Source organism: Acomys russatus, chromosome 4, assembly GCF_903995435.1.
Source record: "Acomys russatus chromosome 4, mAcoRus1.1, whole genome shotgun sequence".
Classification (NCBI taxonomy): domain Eukaryota; kingdom Metazoa; phylum Chordata; class Mammalia; order Rodentia; family Muridae; genus Acomys; species Acomys russatus.
In genome coordinates, this window is record NC_067140.1 from 13,483,915 (window position 1) to 13,503,605 (window position 19,691).

The 19,691-nt window shown below is 45.2% G+C and overlaps 1 protein-coding gene across 1 annotated transcript in view; it reads left to right on the forward strand.

The window, feature by feature from the left end:
- The window catches only part of Stk4 (serine/threonine kinase 4), an 83,744-nt gene that overhangs the window by 11,811 nt on the left and 52,242 nt on the right, over positions 1–19,691 (forward strand). The window contains exons 3-6 of the mRNA XM_051143734.1: positions 60–188; positions 2,939–3,053; positions 9,743–9,907; positions 18,840–19,007. Coding sequence (XP_050999691.1) covers positions 60–188; positions 2,939–3,053; positions 9,743–9,907; positions 18,840–19,007 — 577 coding nt within the window. The remainder of the gene's footprint in view (positions 1–59; positions 189–2,938; positions 3,054–9,742; positions 9,908–18,839; positions 19,008–19,691) is intronic.

The window sequence follows — 19,691 nt, forward strand, 5'->3', positions numbered from 1 at the left end:
GTACTTGGCCTTCTGTCCCAGTGCTCTGGCTTTAACTGATCCCCCTCCCCCACTTGCAGGTCATATGGGAGCGTGTACAAGGCTATTCATAAAGAGACTGGCCAGATTGTCGCCATCAAGCAAGTGCCCGTGGAGTCAGACTTGCAGGAGATCATCAAAGAAATCTCCATAATGCAGCAGTGTGACAGGTAAAGCATGTGGTATCCCTTGACAGCGAGTTTCTGCTTTTGCTGTGATCATATAGCTTTTCACCTACAGATTGATTGGCCAAGACACTCTCGGAAGAGCGAGGCCAGTAGAATCACTACGCATGTTCTTTCCTGAAGAAATATGAGAAAGCTTGTATGTTTTTTGTAGATAATTCAGTTTCCATTTTCGCACTTTGCTCCTTCATCAATTGGCCCTTTTAGATTCTTGGAAGAAGAGGCAGAAGGTGGCACTGGCTTTCTTTTTCTTTTATTTTGAAAATGCTCTCTCTTACTTCCTATTGCACAAATAGCTAAGCTAATTCAAATACCTTTTAGCTCCCGAAATGTAGAGTATCATATTGGTCTGTAAAAAGAGAATGTTTCCTTAGGTATTAACTGTTTCATTTTTGCCCTTAAGTATGATTCGACTCAAGCGTACTTAAGTGTTTTATTTTTGAGGAACTAAGCTTTGTCAAGCTCTAAGCAGGAAGTTGGCCCCAAAGTCAACCACAGAAGAGCACGTGATCTGCTGAGAAGCTCCATGACAACATGGGCTGGTTGATGGAGCAGGCATACCCCAGCACTGCTTAGGAGGGAGAGACAAGGTCCACGAGTTGGCAGTGAGGGCGAAGCTGCCTTGAGCTGGAGGCATCATCCAGTTCTGAGGCCATCAGTTTATTACCTCCTGTCCAGCAGCTACTGCGCTAGGCTGTGTGGAGGCAGTGGATCTTGGATCTTGTTACTTTGCAGGACCTTAAGTCTCCCCCACTTTGAAGTATAGCTGCTGCTTATCTCTTTGCTGTTTTGTTTTCTTTTTGTGGTTATTGTCTATGATACAAAAACCTCCACCTACCCCACCCGCACCAGGATTTGCCAGAATTAAGTTAGCAGCTTTTTTTCTCTCTATGATTCACTTACTCAAACTCTCTTTAATTAGCAAATTGAGACTGTATCTAGGCATAGTCTGGAAATGCATCTAACTAAAAAGGTTTGTTTTGTTTTTAAAATTTTATTTAGTTTTCCTTTGTATGTGCATGCTTGTATGCATATGTGCGGACCACATGGATACGAGCTGCCATGTGGGTGTTGGGATCTGGACCTGCGTGCTCTGCAGAGCATCATGGGCTAAGAAGTGATGTTCTGAAGATCCTCCTCTGTGTAAAACCTTACACAGAGGGCAGAATCCTTGTTTTGGGGAGTTTTGTTTGTTTGCTTTATTTTTATGTTACTGTCTTGAGTAAGGGGAGGGCATAGGGGACATTTTCCTAGTTTACTAGAAAAAAGTACAGGAGTAAGAATATTAATAGTTCCCCTCCATTTTCTGGGACTTCATAGGTCAGGCTTGTATAGTGCAGGAAATCTAGCTGACAGTTCAAGATTGAATAGACATATCCCACCAGTGTGTTTAAATAATAAAGTAAGTGACTACAGGAGTATAGAGAAGAGTGCGCCGTGGGGATTGTGACCCATAGGGACTCACTTCCCTGTGCTTTCACTAATACTTATGTTATGTGTTGTGTTTCCCCTCTGTCCTTGTCACTGGTATATATCCCATGGATGAAGGGGCATTTGAAATCCAAATCAGGGAAGCCAGGGTAGTTTTAGCATCTTTGGTTGCTATGCAACCTGGTTTTCAACAGCAGCCCAGCTGTTAATGCTACAAGTCATTGAGACAGATTGTTCATTGTACTGGGACACTTGACGTCTTAAAGATATTCCTTACTTGGTGTCTCCAAATTTAATACCTAAGGTTACAGATTTGATGCTAAATAGTCTTTTTCTATACTATATAGTGATGATTTTGTTATTCCCAATTATACTACGACTTTTGGGAAAGAAATAGAAAAAAAGATTATGTTTCATCATTGCTGTGTACCCTTTGATGCATCTGTCGGTGTCTTGTTGGGAGTGTAACCACGCTTCCTTTACTGCTTTACAACTCACTACCCTCACTCTGATTTTTTAAAAATCTAACTATTACTTTATGTATAAGGGTGTTTGCCTACATGTATGTCTCTGCACCACTTCCATGCCTGGTGCCTGAGGACAGAAGAAGGCATCTGAACTGGATTATAGACAGTGGAGAGCCACCATGTGGGTGCTAGGCACTGAACCCCAGGTCCTCGGGAAGATTATTAGCAAGTGCTCTTCATAGCTAAGGCACATCTGTAGTCCCAGGATATATTAATGTTATTTATTAAATGTTCCTATGACATGTCCCATGGACTTGTGTCTAGTATGTAAATATGCCAGATTCCTTAAGTTCCCTCAGATTGGGTGGTCATGTGCCTCATTTCTCTTTTATCCCCATTCTGTATTTGTAGCTAATTTTTGAGAATCTGTGATTCTTTTCTGAGGATAAATTATACACTTAGAAATACTGTTCCCAGCCAGGCGTGGTGGTGCACGCCTTTAATCCCAGCACTCAGGGAGGCAGAGGCAGGCGGATCGATGTGAGTTCAAGGCCAGCCTGGTCTACAAAGCAAGTCCAGGACAGCCAAGGCTACACAGAGAAACCCTGTCTCAAAAAAACAAAATAACAAGAACAAAAATACTGTTCCCTTGGTTTGACTCTGTATTTCTTTTAGGGAAAGCCATCCCACTTCATGTTTTTATTAGGAGATGGCTCTTGTTAGTCCTAACTAGAAATAATTCATTTTTTGAGATGAGAAGTTACTTTCCATGCATTGAACAGAATGTATTAAAGTGTTGAAGAGCATTCCACTAATTTGTATTGTGTCTCTCTTCAGCCCTCATGTAGTCAAGTATTATGGCAGCTACTTTAAGAACACAGACCTGTGGATCGTAATGGAGTACTGTGGGGCTGGTTCCGTGTCTGATATCATTCGTCTACGAAACAAGACGGTAAGTTTACCTCATAGAACGGTGCTACTGGGATAGCGTTTTTGTCATCTTTTCTCTGGCCTTTTATTCATGTGCTTTTTCTGCAGGTAAAGAAATGACTGTCAAAATTTTCATTTTCCTTGTGTCTTTGCATTTTTTTCCTCACCCCCCTCCCACCCCAAACAAAGACAGAATCTCAGTAAGGTCTTTTCCTTTTGATCCTTCTGTCCCAGGCCAGGTGCTGGGATTACAGGGCTTGCCAGCTGGCTCGGCTCCCTCCTAAATGTGGCAGTTTGATATTGACTCATTTCGGTGATGTTTGCTTATTTCTTACTACGTGAAACAATTATCAGTTAATGGTTTGGGCATGAATTTTCATTTTTTGAGACAGGATTTCATAGTGAAGAGTAAATAACCTGGAGCTGACGATGCTATCCAGGCTAGCCTTGAACTCATGTCCCTCGTGTGTCATTTTCCCTACCATGTCTGGTTGCAGTGAGTCTGTGTATGGGTTTGTATATGTGAGTGCCCATGCCCATAGAGGCCAGGCCTTACTTAACCCTGGAGCTGTAGTTCCAGGCAGCTATGAGCTGGACACTGGGTGATGGGAATCAAGCCTAGGTCTTGCGCAAGGGCAGAGTGCTCTCCTAACTGCTGAGTCATCTCTCCAGCCTCTAGAGTGGGTTTTAAATGTTGACTTTTGGATTTGATTATGTCCTCCTACCCAGTAGGTCCAGAATGGTTTCTTCTACTTACTGTTGAACAGGGAACAAGCCTATTGTAAAAGACTATTTGTTATGCCTGAGATTGTGGCATCCTACCTAAGAGGCATGGATTCTATTTTTCAGTTGCAAAATAGTGCTGTGGGTATTAGGGATCTAGGAGTAAGTAAAAAGGACCACAGCTTATGGCGCAGTGTGCTCTTATGGCAGCACACCTTCTACTGGGGAAGCAGAAAGAAGATGAATGGCAGCTAGGAAGGAAATGTTAGGTAATGAAAAAGGCTCTGGAAAAAATTAGTGAGGCTGCTGTCTTAGTCAGTGTTCCATTGCTGTGCGGTGACCCGGTGACCACAGCAGCTCCTATAAAGGAAAGCATTTAGTTTGCTGCTGGCTTAGAGTTCAGAGCTTTAGTCCATTATCGTCATGGTGGGAAGCACGGCAGCGTGCAGGCAGACATGGTCCTGGAGAAGGAGCTGAGAGTTCTACATCTCGATCCACAGGCAGCAGGAGACTGTGTCACACTGGGCACAGCTTGAGCATATAAGACTTCAAAGCCTGCCCCCATGGTGATGCACTTCTTCCAACAAGGCCACACCCACTCCAACAAGGCCACACCTCCTAATAGTGCCACTCCCTATGGGCCAAGCAGTCACACACGTGTGTATGGGGAGGGGGACAAACCTATTCAGGCTACCACACATTTCACTCCCTGGCCCCCGTAAGGCTTGTAGCCATAACACAATGCAAAACGCATTTACTCCGATTTCAGAAGTCCCCATAGTCTATCACAGTCTCAACAATGTTTAAAAGTCCAAAGTTCAGGGGCTGGAGTGATGGCCCAGAGATAAAGAGCACCAACTGCTCTTCCTGAGGTCCTGGGTTCAATTCCCAGCAACCATATGGTGGCTCACAACCATATATGTGATCTGATGCCTTCTTCTGGCCTGCAGGTGTACATGCAGGCAGAGCATAGTACACATAATAATAAATAAATCTTTTTTAAAAAGTCCAAAGTTCAAAGTCTCTTCGGAGATTCATCCAATCTCTTAACTGTAATCCCCTATAAAATCAAAACCAAAAAGCAGATCACATACTTCCAACATGTCATGGCACTGAATATATGGTACCAGTCCAAAACACAGGAAAGCGAGCACATTGAGGAAATACTGGACCAAAGCAAGATGGAAAATCAGCTAGGCAAACTCCAGACTCTGCGTCTCCATGTTTGATGTCAAAACTCTCTTCTGCTCTCCATCTCCTTCCATCTCAGTTGGTGACTGCAGCACACTTCTCTCTTGGGTTGGTTCCACTTCCTGTTAGCAGCTCTCCTTGGCAGGTACCCCACGGCTCTGGCCTCTCTAACATCGTGGGGTCCCCAGGGCAACACAAATACTGGCTTCATCTTCACAGCTTCACAACAGTGGCCTTTCTAGGCCTCCATGCAGGGACATCCCTGCCACACACCTGGCCTCAGTGACTTGACTTAGTCTCGAGGGAGATTCCATAACCCTTTTCTTCTATTCTTCTTTTTAAGGTTTTATTTTTTTTTATTTTATTTTTTATTTTATTTTATTTTTTATTTTTTTATTAATTTATTCTTGTTACATCTCAATGTTTATCCCATCCCTTGTATCCTCCCATTCCTCCCCCCCTATTTTCCCATTATTCCCCTCCCCTATGACTGTTCGTGAGGGGGATTACGTCCCCCTATATATTCTCATAGGGTATCAAGTCTCTTCTTGGCTACTTGCTGTCCTTCCTCTGAGTGCTACCAGGTCTCCCCCTCCAGGGGACATGGTCAAATGTGAGGCACCAGAGTACGTGAGAAAGTCATATCACACTCTCCACTCAACTGTGGAGAATATTCTGACCATTGGCTAGATCTGGGAAGGGGTTTAAAGTTTACCTCCTGTATTGTCCTTGGCTGGTGCCTTAGTTTGAGCAGGACCCCTGGGCCCAAATCTGCCTATCATATTGTTCTACTTGTAGATTTCTAGGACCCTCTGGATCTTAAGGTTTTATTTTTTTTAATATTTTTATTTAATTTTTTAAATTTATGTGCATTGGTGTGAGGATGTCAGATCTTGGAGTTACAAACAGTTGTGAGCTGCCACGTGGGTGCTGGGAATTGAACCCGGGTCCTTTGGAAGAGCAGCCGGTGTTCTTAACCACTGAGCCATCTCTCCAGCCTCCCCCCCCCCCCTCCTTTTTTTGAGATAGGGTTTCTCTAAGTAACAGCCCTGGCTGTCCTAGACTCACTTTGTAAACCAGGCTGGTCTTGAACTCACAGAACTCTGCCTTCCTAATGTTGGGATTAAAGGTGTGCAACCACCACACCCGGCTTCTATTCTTGACTCTAAAGCCAGAACCATTTGGCCAGAAGCTGCCAAGCTCTGCTGCTTGCTGGGCCTGGAACATGTGCCCCTTGTTCTATTATGTCTTCACCAGCTTTCTCTTTTCAGTGGTTACCTACATTGCCTAAGCTTGGCTGTCCTGGAACTCGCTCTGTAGATCAGGGATCTGCATGCCTCTGTCTCCTGGGTGCTGCGATTAAGAGTGTACCACCATGCTGCATGGACTTAAACTGTTTTCAATTGCTTTTCACAAGATGGAAGCTTAGCTGGGTGGGATCTTGCCCCGAGGTCACCACTCCCTTTATTCCGTTTAATATCTTTAATCTGGTTATCTCTTTGAACACTGGATTTAGCTTCATTCCACTTCCTGGTGTCCCCTTTCTCCTTGAACCATACATTTTGTGTTTTCTTTTTCTCAGCTTGCTTCTTTTCATCAAACTGCTCTTCATAAGAGTGAACACTAGGCAGGCGGATCTCTGTGAGTTCGAGGCCAGCCTGGTCTACAATGTGAGTTCAGGACAGGCAAGGCTACGCAGAGAAACCCTGTCTCAGGGGAAAAAAGCGTGAACACTAGTAACTACATGATTGAGTCTATAGTGGCTGTTTGGAGATTTCCTTTGGCAATCCAAAACTCTTCACTTTAGCCTCAGGCAGATGTTTGGACAAGGGCAAAAAGCAGCCACATTCTTAGCAAAAGCATCACAAGAGTAGTGTCTGGGCCACACACTAACATTTTTCTCCTCTGAAACCTCTTGAGCCAAGCTCCACAGTTCAACTCACCACTGTCTTCCCTGTTCCTACTAGGATGGCCCTCTAAGCCCTGCTTACAGCACTCCACTGCTTTCCTAACCCAAAGTTCAAAAATCCACATTCCTCAAACAAAAGCATGGTCAGGCCTCTCACGGCAATATCCCAGTCCTGCTACCAATGTCTGTCTTAGTTAGGGTTTTATTGCTGTGAAGAGACACCATGACCACAGCAACTCTTACAGAGGGACACATTGAACTGGGGCTGGCCTGCAGTTCAGAGGGTTAGTCCATTATTGTCATGGTGGGAGACATGGCAGCGTGCAGCAGACATGGTGCTGGTGGAGCCCAGAGTTTACATCTTGATCTGTAGGTAGCAGAAAGAGACATGTCACACTGGGCAGAGCTTTAGCATATAAGACCTCAAGGCCCGCCTCTACAGTGACACACTTCCTCCAGCAAGGCCACACCTACTAATAGTGCCACTCCCTTTGGGTGGGGGGCAAGCATTCAAACACCGGAGTCTGTAGGGGCCATTCCTATTCAGAGCACCGGGGATGGTGATGGGGAGGCAGAGCAATAGGAAGGAAGGGACACTGCAGGCCTCCTGAAGGGACAGTGCAGTGTGAAGACCCTGAGACTGCCACATGTTCAGTATGTTTGGTGTTGAGAGTCCAGCCGCTGAGACAGGGGGTTACACAAAGGGGGACTTGAGGACGTCAGGTTAGACAGGTGGGCAGGTTTGGTGAGGCTGGTCTCCGTAGGCCATGGTGATGTGGCTGACCTTTAGTCCAGATGCAGAGGGAGCAGGTCTAGGTTCTAAGAAGTGAGTCGTGTGACTGTGATGTGAAAACTAATTCTAGTTTCTATGTAGATTGTGGAGATGGGAAAATTTTGTTGTTATAGTAAGAATGGGAGTGAGCATCCCCATGTTAAGTATTTGCAATGCTGTAAAAACTGGCTTACGTATGCAGAAGTATATGAAAACCATGAAGTATTGTGTAAGCGTAAGGGGGGGGGCTGTTTCGAAACAGTTATATATTTTGTATTATGTCACTGTTTACTTTTCTTAATTTACAGCATTGAGAATTGAGAATTTGTGTGTTTCCTTGATTAGAAATTAAGTTTTTAAGCCAACATAGTGTTCTAATATAGTATCCATTTCCAGAACGAAATGGTCAGTCCTAAAGTCATGTGTGCGAGTAATGTTATGGGAATGGAGAAGGGTGCATTTATGTGTTAGGAATGCATAATACGTGTGTGTGTGTGAGACGTGTGTGAGACATGTGTGTGAGACATGCAAACATATGAGTGTAACAGTTAATGAGATAAGAGGCCACTAATTTGAAAGAGAGCAAGGAGGGGTATGTGAAAGGCTTTGGAGGGAGTAGAGGGAAGAGAGAGAAGATATAAATATATTATAATCTCAAAAAAATGAAATATAATTAAAAAGAAGCCCAAAGCCTTAACTGATTTGCTGATTTAAAATTGAAGTCCCAGGCGTTGTTCCGGTATCTCCTCAGTCTAGAATTGACTCTAACAGCAGTTCCTGAACCTATTGATAGCTTAATACTTGCTTAATACATGACTTAATTATTAAGTATTTTGCTGTGTGTTATATAAAAACTGTCATGATAGGACCAGTCTCAAAAAAAAATTATGGTAGAAATCTGGTAAAATTACGGTGTTGTAGTAAGTGAGGTTGCCCAGGCTGAGAATGCCAGACACCGCTTGCTCTCTCCGGCATGGCTCTGTTCTGGTGTGGCTCTTAGCTTCTGATGTTTTATAAACCCCATCTACATGGGCGTGGGGAAGGGTAGATGCCAGGAAACTAGAAAGTAGCCCACATGAAGGGAAAGTTTTGCTTTAAGCAGAAAGTTACTCTGTAATTAAATCTAAGTAGCTGATAGCTGTATTTAAGACCTAAAAAATGGCGTGGTTGATAGGCTTATGTTCTGACCCCCGTGAGATATCTTAAGCTCCTGACTCTGTGCTTTCGGGAGTGGCTGTTCCAGTTCTCCTGCCGGCGTGTTTCCTCTGCCGACAACCTGGCAGTCTGCTTTTGTACATCTCTACACGTTAAACTGCTTCCACCGAGCTTCCTTTGTGTTCTTGGTTTGATGCTTTCTCTCTCTTTTTTAGCTCTCTTTCTGCACACTTAAGTCTTAGAACAAAGTATAAGAAAGAGGACCCAGCAGTATGGACTGAGTCCTCTAATCCTGGGCCCGTTTGTCCACTGCTTACTCCTGATTGTGAGGCGTTTGTCACACCCGGAGCTGTGTGAGAGTTTGATGGGTTTGTGTAGGACTTGGGTCTGATGATCACACCTGTGTCAGCCTCCAGCACTGTCATTCTAGAGTTCTTTCAGTTCCCCCGATGCAGGGCTCTGAGAGTAATAGTAAGGAAGGCTGCGTAGTGTCTCAGCTTTTCTCGGTGCTGACAAGGTAAGATATGGGAACAGAGAATGACCCAGATGTGGAGAAGGAAAGGCCTCTGCTGTTCTGACGAGAGATGTACGGATGAAGAGCCTCAGGGGTAGAGGTAGGCTACAAGAGCCAGAGGAGCCAGAGCCTACAAGGAACAGCCAGCAATCAGCGTGGTCGAAACAGCTTGGCATGAGTTTGCATGTAACTTTTCCCTTTTCTTCCCTTTCCTTTTCTTTCTTTCTTTTTTCCAAAACCGGCTTTCTCTTTGTAATAGCCCTGGCTGTCCTGGTCTCACTTTATAGACCAGGCTGGCCTTGAACTCACAGAAATCCACCTGCCTCTACCACCTGGGTGCTGGGATTAAAGGCGTAGTGGCTAACTTTTCCCCTTTTTGGTGTGTGATGTAAACAGGGTTGAGACTTCTTACTGTTTTTTTTTTTTGTTTGTTTGTTTGCTTTTCAGTTAACAGAAGATGAAATAGCTACAATATTACAGTCTACTCTTAAGGGGCTAGAATACCTTCATTTTATGAGAAAAATACACCGAGATATCAAGGCAGGAAATATTCTGCTAAACACAGAGGGCCACGCAAAGCTTGCAGATTTTGGAGTCGCAGGTCAACTTACAGTAAGTAGAAATGGTGACTGGTACCAGTACTTTAGGCTGTGTCCTGAGAAGGCATTCTATTAAGTGATCGTATTTGTGTGTGTGTGTGTTTGTGAGAGTGTGTATGCCTGTTGGCGCATGTACATCTTTGTGTTCTGTGGAAGCCAAAGACCATGTTGATGGCCGTATTTGTTTTCCACCTTACTTCTGGAGACACTGCCCTTCACTGACATGGAGGTCATTGATTCAGACGGGCTGCCGGTGAGCTCCAGGAATCTGTCTGTCTCTGCCTACCAGTTGGATTACAGGTGCCTGCTGTCATATCCTGCTTCTGGCTCTCAGGCTTACATGGCAAATGCTTTGCTGACTGAGGCATCATCCCAACCCCACTATGCTAGTTTTTAAATATCTAATACTTGATTTAATTGTGTTTATAGAATTTTGTAGAATTTACAAGTGGATTATCATGGAGCTAATAGGAGTTTTAGCTCTTTTCCGGGTTTCAGATTCCATGGTTTATCATCTATAAAAATGAAAACCAACGTAAGAAATATATGAGTTCAAGTCTGGTATATCAGGTAATAAGAGGAAGATAGACTACAGCAGGCTGCTCTCCCTCAGCAAGGCAGACTCCCGTCCAGCTTCCAGGCAGCCCGGTTGCTGTACTATAGCAGGGCTGGGTCAGGATTTCCCTCCTGTCTCATTAGTGCTTGCCAGGGAAAAAGAAAACTGTTCAAAAACAGGAGGACTAGAATGAGCTAGTTTTGTAAAATAACCAACTACTGTGAAAGTCTGTGTAGGGAAATGGAAGCAGTTCTACATAGATAAACACCAAATTCCAAAATATTCTCGCAAGGGTTTTCTTGGTGGTACAGTGAATACTGTATGTTTCATCACCCCTTCTCCCCAGCTACAGACTACCTCCCTCCCTTCCTCCTCTTCCTCCTCTTCTTCCTCTTCCTTCTATCTTCCTCCCTCTCCCCCTCTCTCTCTTTCTTTCTTTCTCTCATTCTATTTATTTATTTATTTGTTTGTTTGTTTGTTTGTTTGTTTTTGAGACAAGGTTTCACTATGTAGCACTGGCTGGGCTTGAGCTCGCTGTGTAGACCTGGCTGGCTTTGATAGAGATTCGCCTGCCTCTATCTCCCAGGTACTAGGCTGTCTAATTTTTTAATTTTAGGTGATGTTCAGCTTCTGTGTCGCCTGCGGCTTGTGCTTCTGGTGCTGTATGTGGCTAAGAAATGACCCTGTGCAAGATGCTTTATGTGCTCAGTAGTTTTAGCTCTAACATTTACTTTGAGACTTGAGTTGATTTTCGTGCCATGAAGTAGCTATCCAGATACACTTTTGTTTATTGATAACAGATAATTGACTGTTCCAATCATTTGTTGATAATCCTTTAGCACTTCTCTTACAGAATTATGTACTGGTACTTGATGAAAATCAAGCATGTGTTTATTTCTAAGACCTTGGTTGTAGGCCATTATGCCGGTTCCCCACTGTCTTGACTTTTATATCTTGGGTTAAACGGGAGGCCTTCAATTTACTTCTCCTCTTACCGGCTCGTTTGGCTCTTCTGGAACCCTTCGTTTCTCCTGAGTTTCAGATTAGTGGGTTAGTTTTGCCAAAGAGATCATTGGGGTTTTGGTAGACACTGCGTTGAGTCCCGAGTCAGTCTAGAAAACATTGCCATCTTAGGGTTAAGCCATCTAATCCATAGACCTAAGCTTTTGCATTTACTTAGGTTTTTCATTTTTCATCAAAATTATATCATTTGTGTAGTACATATTTCACATTAATTTGGTTAGTTTATTCCTCAGTAGTTAAATTCTCTTTGATACTGTTTTAACTGGGACACTCTTTGTTTTCAAATTGTTCATTGCTGGTGTACAAGAGTATGGTTGATTTTTACATATTGTGTCCTACAATGCCACAGAGCTTGTTTATTGCTAGTTTTTCTTTTTTAAAAAGTGTGTGTATGTTGAGAGAGGGGGGTGGAGAGAGAGAGAGATTGTAGTGTAGATGTAGCGTGCAGGCATGCTGTGGTGAGGGATGCATGTGGGCTTGCCATCCTTCCCTTTGAAGTGTGAGGCAGGGCTGTTTGTTTATAGTGCCTGTACAGGAATTCTCTTGTATTGCACCACCCAGTCTTCTAGTAGGAACTACAGATTGGCTGTCAAGCCTAGCTTTCACTGGGTTAGAACTCAAGTTGTCAAGCACGTTATTGTCCCCTGCTCCTGTTGCGTCTCCACCCCCACCTCACCCCCATCCCACCCCTTGTATTGCACCACCCAGTCTTCTAGTAGGAACTACAGATTGGCTGTCAAGCCTAGCTTTCACTGGGTTAGAACTCAAGTTGTCAAGCACGTTATTGTCCCCTGCTCCTGTTGCGTCTCCACCCCCACCTCACCCCCATCCCACCCCTACCCTGCTTCTGTAAAACACCAAACTCTCAGACATCTACAGTGACCCATGTATTGTTTTGCTAAAGAAAACAAAAAGAAAAAAATTTTTTGATTGTTTTGTTTTGTTTTTGACTCAGAGTACAACCATAGTCTATAATGAACCGGCTGGGCCCTCCCCTGACTGGCCTCCTGCCTATGGCTGTAGCCCCTCTGGCTGCCTTCTGGGAAGTGGTGGTGATGGTGACTTCACGTAGAAATGCTGTCCTTGTTCTTGAGTCACAATGTTCTCCGCTTCGTGTGAGAGCTGCTTCATTATATTTTATATGGTTTACTTTTTAAAATTTTTTTTATTTTTTATTTTTTGGGTTTTCAAGACAGGGTTTCTCTGTGTAAGAACCCTGGCTGTCCTGGAACTTGCTCTGTAGACCAGGCTGGCCTTGAACTCACAGGCCTCTGCCTCCCAAGTGCTGGGATTAAAGGCTGCGCCACCACCACCCAGTTTATTTTTTTATTTTTTGAGACAGGGTCTCACCATGAAGCAAGGCTGGCCTGGAGCTTTGCTATGTAGACTAGGCTGACCTCAAACTCAGATTCACCTGCCTCTGCTTCCCAAGAACTAGGACTAAAGGCGGTGCCACCATAGCCAGCTTACTTTTATTGTTTTGTTTATGTGTATCTGTGTGGGTATGTGTACATGAGGCAGGTACCCTTGGGAGGTCAGAGGTGTCAGATCCATGTGGGGTTGGAGTCATGGTCATTTGTGAGCTGCATGATTATAGGTGCTGGGAGCTCAGGTCCTCTGACAGAGTAAGAAGTGCCCGTAACCACTGAGCCATTCCTCTAGTGTCCTTGATTTATATACATTTATTTATTTTTGTGAGGGGGTTTTGCAGGGTAGCCTAAGCTGGCTTGGAACTCTTGGTTCCCTTGCTTCAGCCTCCTGAATCCTGGGATTAGATGCCTGTGCCAATGTGTGGCCTTCTAGATACTTCTTCAGAGTCTCCACAGCCAGTCTTGCTGCTCTGAGGTCCACTTGTACCACCCCCTTACTGCAGCAGTTTCTAAGCCAGTTGGGAGGGAGAATTAGGATGCTTCTCAGTTTTCCCAGTGACTGCCTCAGGAGTCCATTTGGTTGTCTGCTCAGGCTACGGTTCGGCCCACCGTCTGCTTCCCAGCTCACAGAATGTTGTGGCTTTGCTTTGCATTTTTAGATGGTTTTGGGAAGAAGTGAAATCTGTAATTAGTTTCTTTTTCTGTTCTGGAGACAGTCTTCTGTAGCCCAGGCCAGCGTTAGGCTCCATCCCTCCGCCTCCTGGTGAGCAGCGCATGACTGCTCACTCCTGGGTGCAGCTGCGGGGCAGGGGGTGTTTGTTTTTCTGAGACAGGGTTTCTCTTGTAGTCCTGGCTGTCCTGGACGTGCTTTGTAGAGCAGGCTGCCAGCTCGGGTTTGTATGTGTGAATACGCTGTGGTTCAGTGAGCTCCTTCCCCCTGTTGCACAGTGGGTGCTCCCTGCCCTCGTTACGTTCCCACTGCCACAAGATCCTTCTGCACTAAGCATTAGGATGCTTAGGGCTTTGTTTCGTTTCGTTTTGTTTTAGCATTTCTTTGATTTTGTCCTTAGAATTATGTTCTTTTATGCTTTTAAAGCACGTATAGCCCTGTCTGGCCTGTGCAAAACAGGCCGGAACTTAGAGAGACTGGGCCTCTGCCTGACAAGTGCGTGCTTCCTCACTCTGGGTTTCCTTGCCTCCTTTTCAGGCATAGTCTCAGTCTGTAGCTGAGGTTGGCCAGGAATGCACTGTGTAGCCTGGTCTTGAAATTGTGGCCGTCTTCCTGCCTTCGTCTCCAGAAGGTGCTTGGATTGCAAATGTGAACTAAGGACAGGCTGGGTAGATGCGAGCGCGCGCGCGCACGCACACACACACACACACACAGACACACATTTGTTAGAAGGTAGAACCCAGAGCTAAGACATTGTTAAATTTTTATTCCTCTGCCATGTTGAAACCTCCCTTTGCTAGTTATTTTCTATTCTGATATGGGTTTAAAAACCCAGAATTCTCAATTTTTTATTTTAAAGATTTACTTTTGTGTGTGAGTGCCGGTGCCTGTGGAGGCCAGAAGAGGGCATTGGTCTCCAGGAGCGGGAGCCACCCCATATGGAGCCATCCCACATGGGTACCACCCCACATGGAGCCACCCCACATGGAGCCACCCCACATGGGTGCCACCCCACATGGAGCCACCCCACATGGAGCCACCCCACATGGGTGCCACCCCACATGGAGCCACCCCACATGGGTGCCACCCCACATGGAGCCACCCCACATGGGTGCCACCCCACATGGAGCCACCCCACATGGGGCCACCCCACATGGGGCCACCCCACATGGAGCCACCCCACATGGAGCCACCCCACATGGAGCCACCCCACATGGGGCCACCCCACATGGGGCCACCCCACATGGAGCCACCCCACATGGAGCCACCCCACATGGAGCCACCCCACATGGAGCCACCCCACATGGAGCCACCCCACATGGGGCCACCCCACATGGAGCCACCCCACATGGAGCCACCCCACATGGAGCCACCCCACATGGGTGCCACCCCACATGGGGCCACCCCACATGGGGCCACCCCACATGGAGCCACCCCACATGGGTACCACCCCACATGGGGCCACCCCACATGGGTGCCACCCCACATGGAGCCACCCCACATGGGGCCACCCCACATGGGGCCACCCCACATGGAGCCACCCCACATGGGTGCCACCCCACATGGAGCCACCCCACATGGGGCCACCCCACATGGAGCCACCCCACATGGAGCCACCCCACATGGGGCCACCCCACATGGGGCCACCCCACATGGAGCCAGGCCACATGGAGCCACCCCACATGGGGCCACCCCACATGGGGCCACCCCACATGGAGCCACCCCACATGGAGCCAGGCCACATGGAGCCACCCCACATGGAGCCACCCCACATGGAGCCACCCCACATGGAGCCAGGCCACCCCACACGGGGGCCACCCTACACGGGAGCCACTCCACACGGGGGCCACCCCACACGGGTGCCACCCCACATGGAGCCAGCAACCAAACTCAGGTCCTTCAGGGGACCAAAGAGTTCTCCTACCTACTGAGACCTAGTTTCTAGATTTTATGTAGGGAAATAAAAAGCCCCCCCCCCCCCCCCCTGTGCCCCCCCCCCCCGCACTTCTGTCTTTGGTGTTCTGTTCTGGCATCACGTAGCAGTTCATCTACACTTTTAAAGTTCTTCTGGATTTTTTTTTCTATTTGAGGATTAACTTATTTTGGTGAAAGTATAAGGTAGAATTGAAGTTGAGAGTTTTTATAGATTTTAGTGCTCTTCTTTCCCGTTTTTGGAGACAGTATATCAATACATGGAGCTGTCTGGTTTAGAACTTTGATATAGACCAGGCTGGCCTGGAGCTCAGAGATCTTCCTGCCTCTAACCCCAACTGCTGGGGTTAAAGGCGTGCCCCACCACACTTGGCCAATGCTTTGTAGTTTGGGGAGTCTGTCCTTTGCGTTGTAAGTTGTGTGTGTGGGCTGGCTTGCTTCTGATTGTGTGCATATACAGTTCTATGTGCCACAGTTCCTCTCTGGATTCAGTGTTGGACTCGGTAACGCTGTAACTTAGATCTATTTGGAATTTAGGATACACTGGTCACTTATTTTCAAAACATTTTTGTTTTGTGAGTATCTAGTTCTAGTTTAAATAATCTAGTAAAAACAACTTTAGGTATCACCATTTGAAAACATCCCAGCAAGTTTGAGGTTTCAGAGCTAAGGAAATGATTATGCCCAAGTTGTTTCCTTTGTTGGTTTTTTTAAACGGCAGGCAGTGGGAGATTAGTTCAGAAGTGCCACCTGTCATTGCTCCTGACTGATGTGACCTAAGTCACAGGCACTTCAGGAGTGGGGGATAGGGATGGAAGGCTCTTTGCATCTTTGCTGTGTTTAGAAGTCCTTTCCCTAAGGAGCATCAGGTGTAGTGAGGCTCTCAGTAGGACCATACCTTTCTGGGAAAGTGTGCACCTGCCTATTAGTGCAGTGTGCTGTATGTGCCGCGTACCCTTCGGGAAACCCTGGGGGGAAACTCGGTATCATTTATTGTATCTAAGCTTTAAAACGATTTCCTAATTGTACACATAAACCAAGGGAGTGTAACATAAGTCTGTAAGACAGAAAACAATGGAGTAATTCTGCCTTCTAGATGTGACTGCTATCAATAGTGCTTATCATTCTGGGCTGCTTTTTTGCTACACTGGACATTTTTTTTAACCACTTGTTGCATTGTTGTGATTATTATTTTGGTTTTACAGAAATAAACCTGTATTATTCATTATTTTGTAAACATCTTTTAGGTGTTGCAATAGCTTATACATTTTCCATTTGATTTTTTTATTATTTATTTATTTTTTGTTGTTGTTGTTGTTATTATTATTATTATTATTATTATTTTGTTTTTTTGAGGCAGAGTTTCTCTGTGTAGCCTTGGCTGTCCTGGACTAGCTTTGTGGACCAGGCTGGCCTTGAACTCACAGCAATCCACCTGCCTCTGCCTCTGAGTGCTGGGATTGAAGGTATGCGCCACCACACCTGGCCTCCTATTTCCATTTGAAAGAAGGGCTTGCTATGGAGTCCTGCCTAGCTTCAAATGTAAGAGCTTTTTGCTTTTGTCTCTCATATATGAGGACTATAGGTGGCTTCTTTAGAGACTTTTTTTGTTTTGTTTTTGTTTTTGTTTTTCAAGCCAGGGTTTCTCTGTGTAGCCTTGGCTGTCCTGGACTCGCTTTGTAGACCAGGGTGGCCTCAAACTCACAGAGATTCACCTTCCTCTGACTCCCAGAGTGCTGGGATTACAAGTGTGCACCACTGTGTCCAGCTCTTTAGAGAATTTTTAATGTGCTATTTTAGTATATAAGTATCTACTGTAATATTTATTGATTTTTCTTTTTGAGACAGGGCCCAGAAAGCATGCACAAAGATCAATTTGCCTCTGCTTTTTGGTTCTGGGATTAATGGCTTATGCCACCATGACTGGGCTTATTTATATTTTTGGGACTAGGTTTCATTCTAGGGCCATGCCATTCTGGAACTTTCTGTGCAGTACAGGCTGGCTTGAAATTTTCTCAGTGATCTTCTTACCTCAGCTCCCCAAGGACTCAGGTTACCAGTGTTAGGTACCTGTGGTGATGAAAAAGCATTTATTTATTTATTATTATTATTATGTAACTCAAGCTACAAGTGCTAGGTGGAAAAATGACTTATTGCAATGGTTGCCTACCTCATCTTGCACTCCATTGCTCACGTGGCCCTCCCTGGTAGCTGGAATAACAGGTCCCTGCTTGACAGCCACTGTAGTTGGTCCTTACCTATTTCAAGATTCTACAGTCTGTGCTCATGTTTTGGGTACTTGTGTATAAGGCACATTTCTACAAAGATACTTGGATAGAGAGGTATGAATATTTAAAAGTTGACTAAATAATGCCCGTGTGTGAGGTTATACTATGTCAGGGTCAAGTGGTCCTATGTTTCCGTTGCTGATTTCCTATGTTTTTATCAGTAATAGTATAAAATTTTAAATTAATTAATTAATTTTATTATTATTATTTAATTTCAATAATTTTGTATTTTAATAGTTGATTGAGAATCTTTACAGTTCTTGGCCATTTGAATCTATTAAGTGACTTTTCTCATTATGCCTCGAGTACTGTTTTTAGATATGTTTCAAGAACAAGGCATTCTTTTTCTTAATTGTTTTTATTCCTTGAGAATTTTATACAATATATTTTGATCATTTTTGCCCTTTCCAGGCCCTCCCTACCCACCCAAGCTCATTTTGAGTGTGTGTGTGTGTGTGTGTGTGTGTGTGTCTGTCTGTCTGTCTTAAAAAAACAAAACAAAACAAAACAAAAAACCCAAACCAGAAAACAAAGAAGCAAAACCATTAGGACACCGGGAGTGGAGCTTGTGTTGGCCAGCTACTCCTGAGCACAAGGCCTGCCCTGGAGGAGGCCCATGTGCTGTCTGTGTCACTCCGTTGAAGAAAACGGATTTTCCTTCTCCCAGTAGCTATCAGCTGCAAATAGCTTCTAGGCTGAGGTAGGACATTGCCCCAGGTTTCTGCAAGCTGTGCAGCTGTGACGGGCCTCTGATAGTTAGAGAAACTTCTGTGGGAATGACCGAGCGATGCACTGAGCTGTGGGTGTAGCAGCATGTCACCAGGAGTTGGTTCATCGCTGTGCTCATTAGTAGAATAGAAGAAATGTTTCTCCTGGGCCTGATGACCTGGTCTCAGGTTCTTGGTCTCACTAACGTGTCTGTTGTGGGTTCCAGCTCATAGAGAAAGTCGTAATTAAATCGCAGCAAAAGGTAGCTGGTTGCTCTTATAGCACCGCGCTGCTTTTGTACCACTCGGCACAGACGGAGAGCTCTTTCTAACTGTCCTGACTCTCTTTTCCTCAGTAGCTCTCATGCTTCGTGTTGCCCTCTCCCCTCTCCATTCCAGGATACCATGGCGAAGAGGAATACCGTGATAGGAACACCGTTTTGGATGGCTCCTGAAGTCATTCAGGAAATTGGGTACAACTGCGTGGCAGACATCTGGTCTCTGGGAATCACTGCCATAGAAATGGCTGAAGGGAAGCCCCCATATGCTGATATCCATCCAATGAGGGTAAGGAGACAGACGCCGGCTGGATGCTTAGTCGCTGGCTACCAGTAGACAGTTATTTGACAGCCTTCTTGGTTATATTCCAGACAGGAAATGAACTAATTTTATATCATAATAAATGCATACTGTAGATCATGCTCTTTCCCTGGCGTTAGAAGTAGTCAATAATTAATTTTAATGTAGTCCATTCTCCATTGTTTTGATAGTCTCCTTGAAGGACATATGTAGGTTGACTTAACGTATTAGGTGCCACATCTTAGCTTTGTAAATGCGGGGTTTCTGTTAAATCATTTTCTGTGATTTCCCCATCGGGTCACCACGTGTCAGATGCTACTTGTTACAGTGTTTTCTTCAGTGTGTTTTTGCACTTGCACCACTAACCACCATTTCGGTTCATATATTGTCTCTTTCATGCTTGATCTCTGAAGGTATTTTGGTTTGTGAGTCTGCAGGCTCTGTCTACTGCTTCTGTCTCTCCAGCTCACATCTGCTGATAGTGTTAAGGCTCACGGGCTGCACCTCCCTCAGCCTTTCTCAGCGTCAGTGCCCTAAGGAGTTCCCAGGCTTTACCCATCCAAAGTACATGAAGCTCTGTTGAAAGACCCCCGCCCACAGTGGCTCCACAGCCTTTGCCAAGCCTTCCCAGACTAGCTCTTCCTTGTCTCTAATTCATTCTTTCTTTCACTA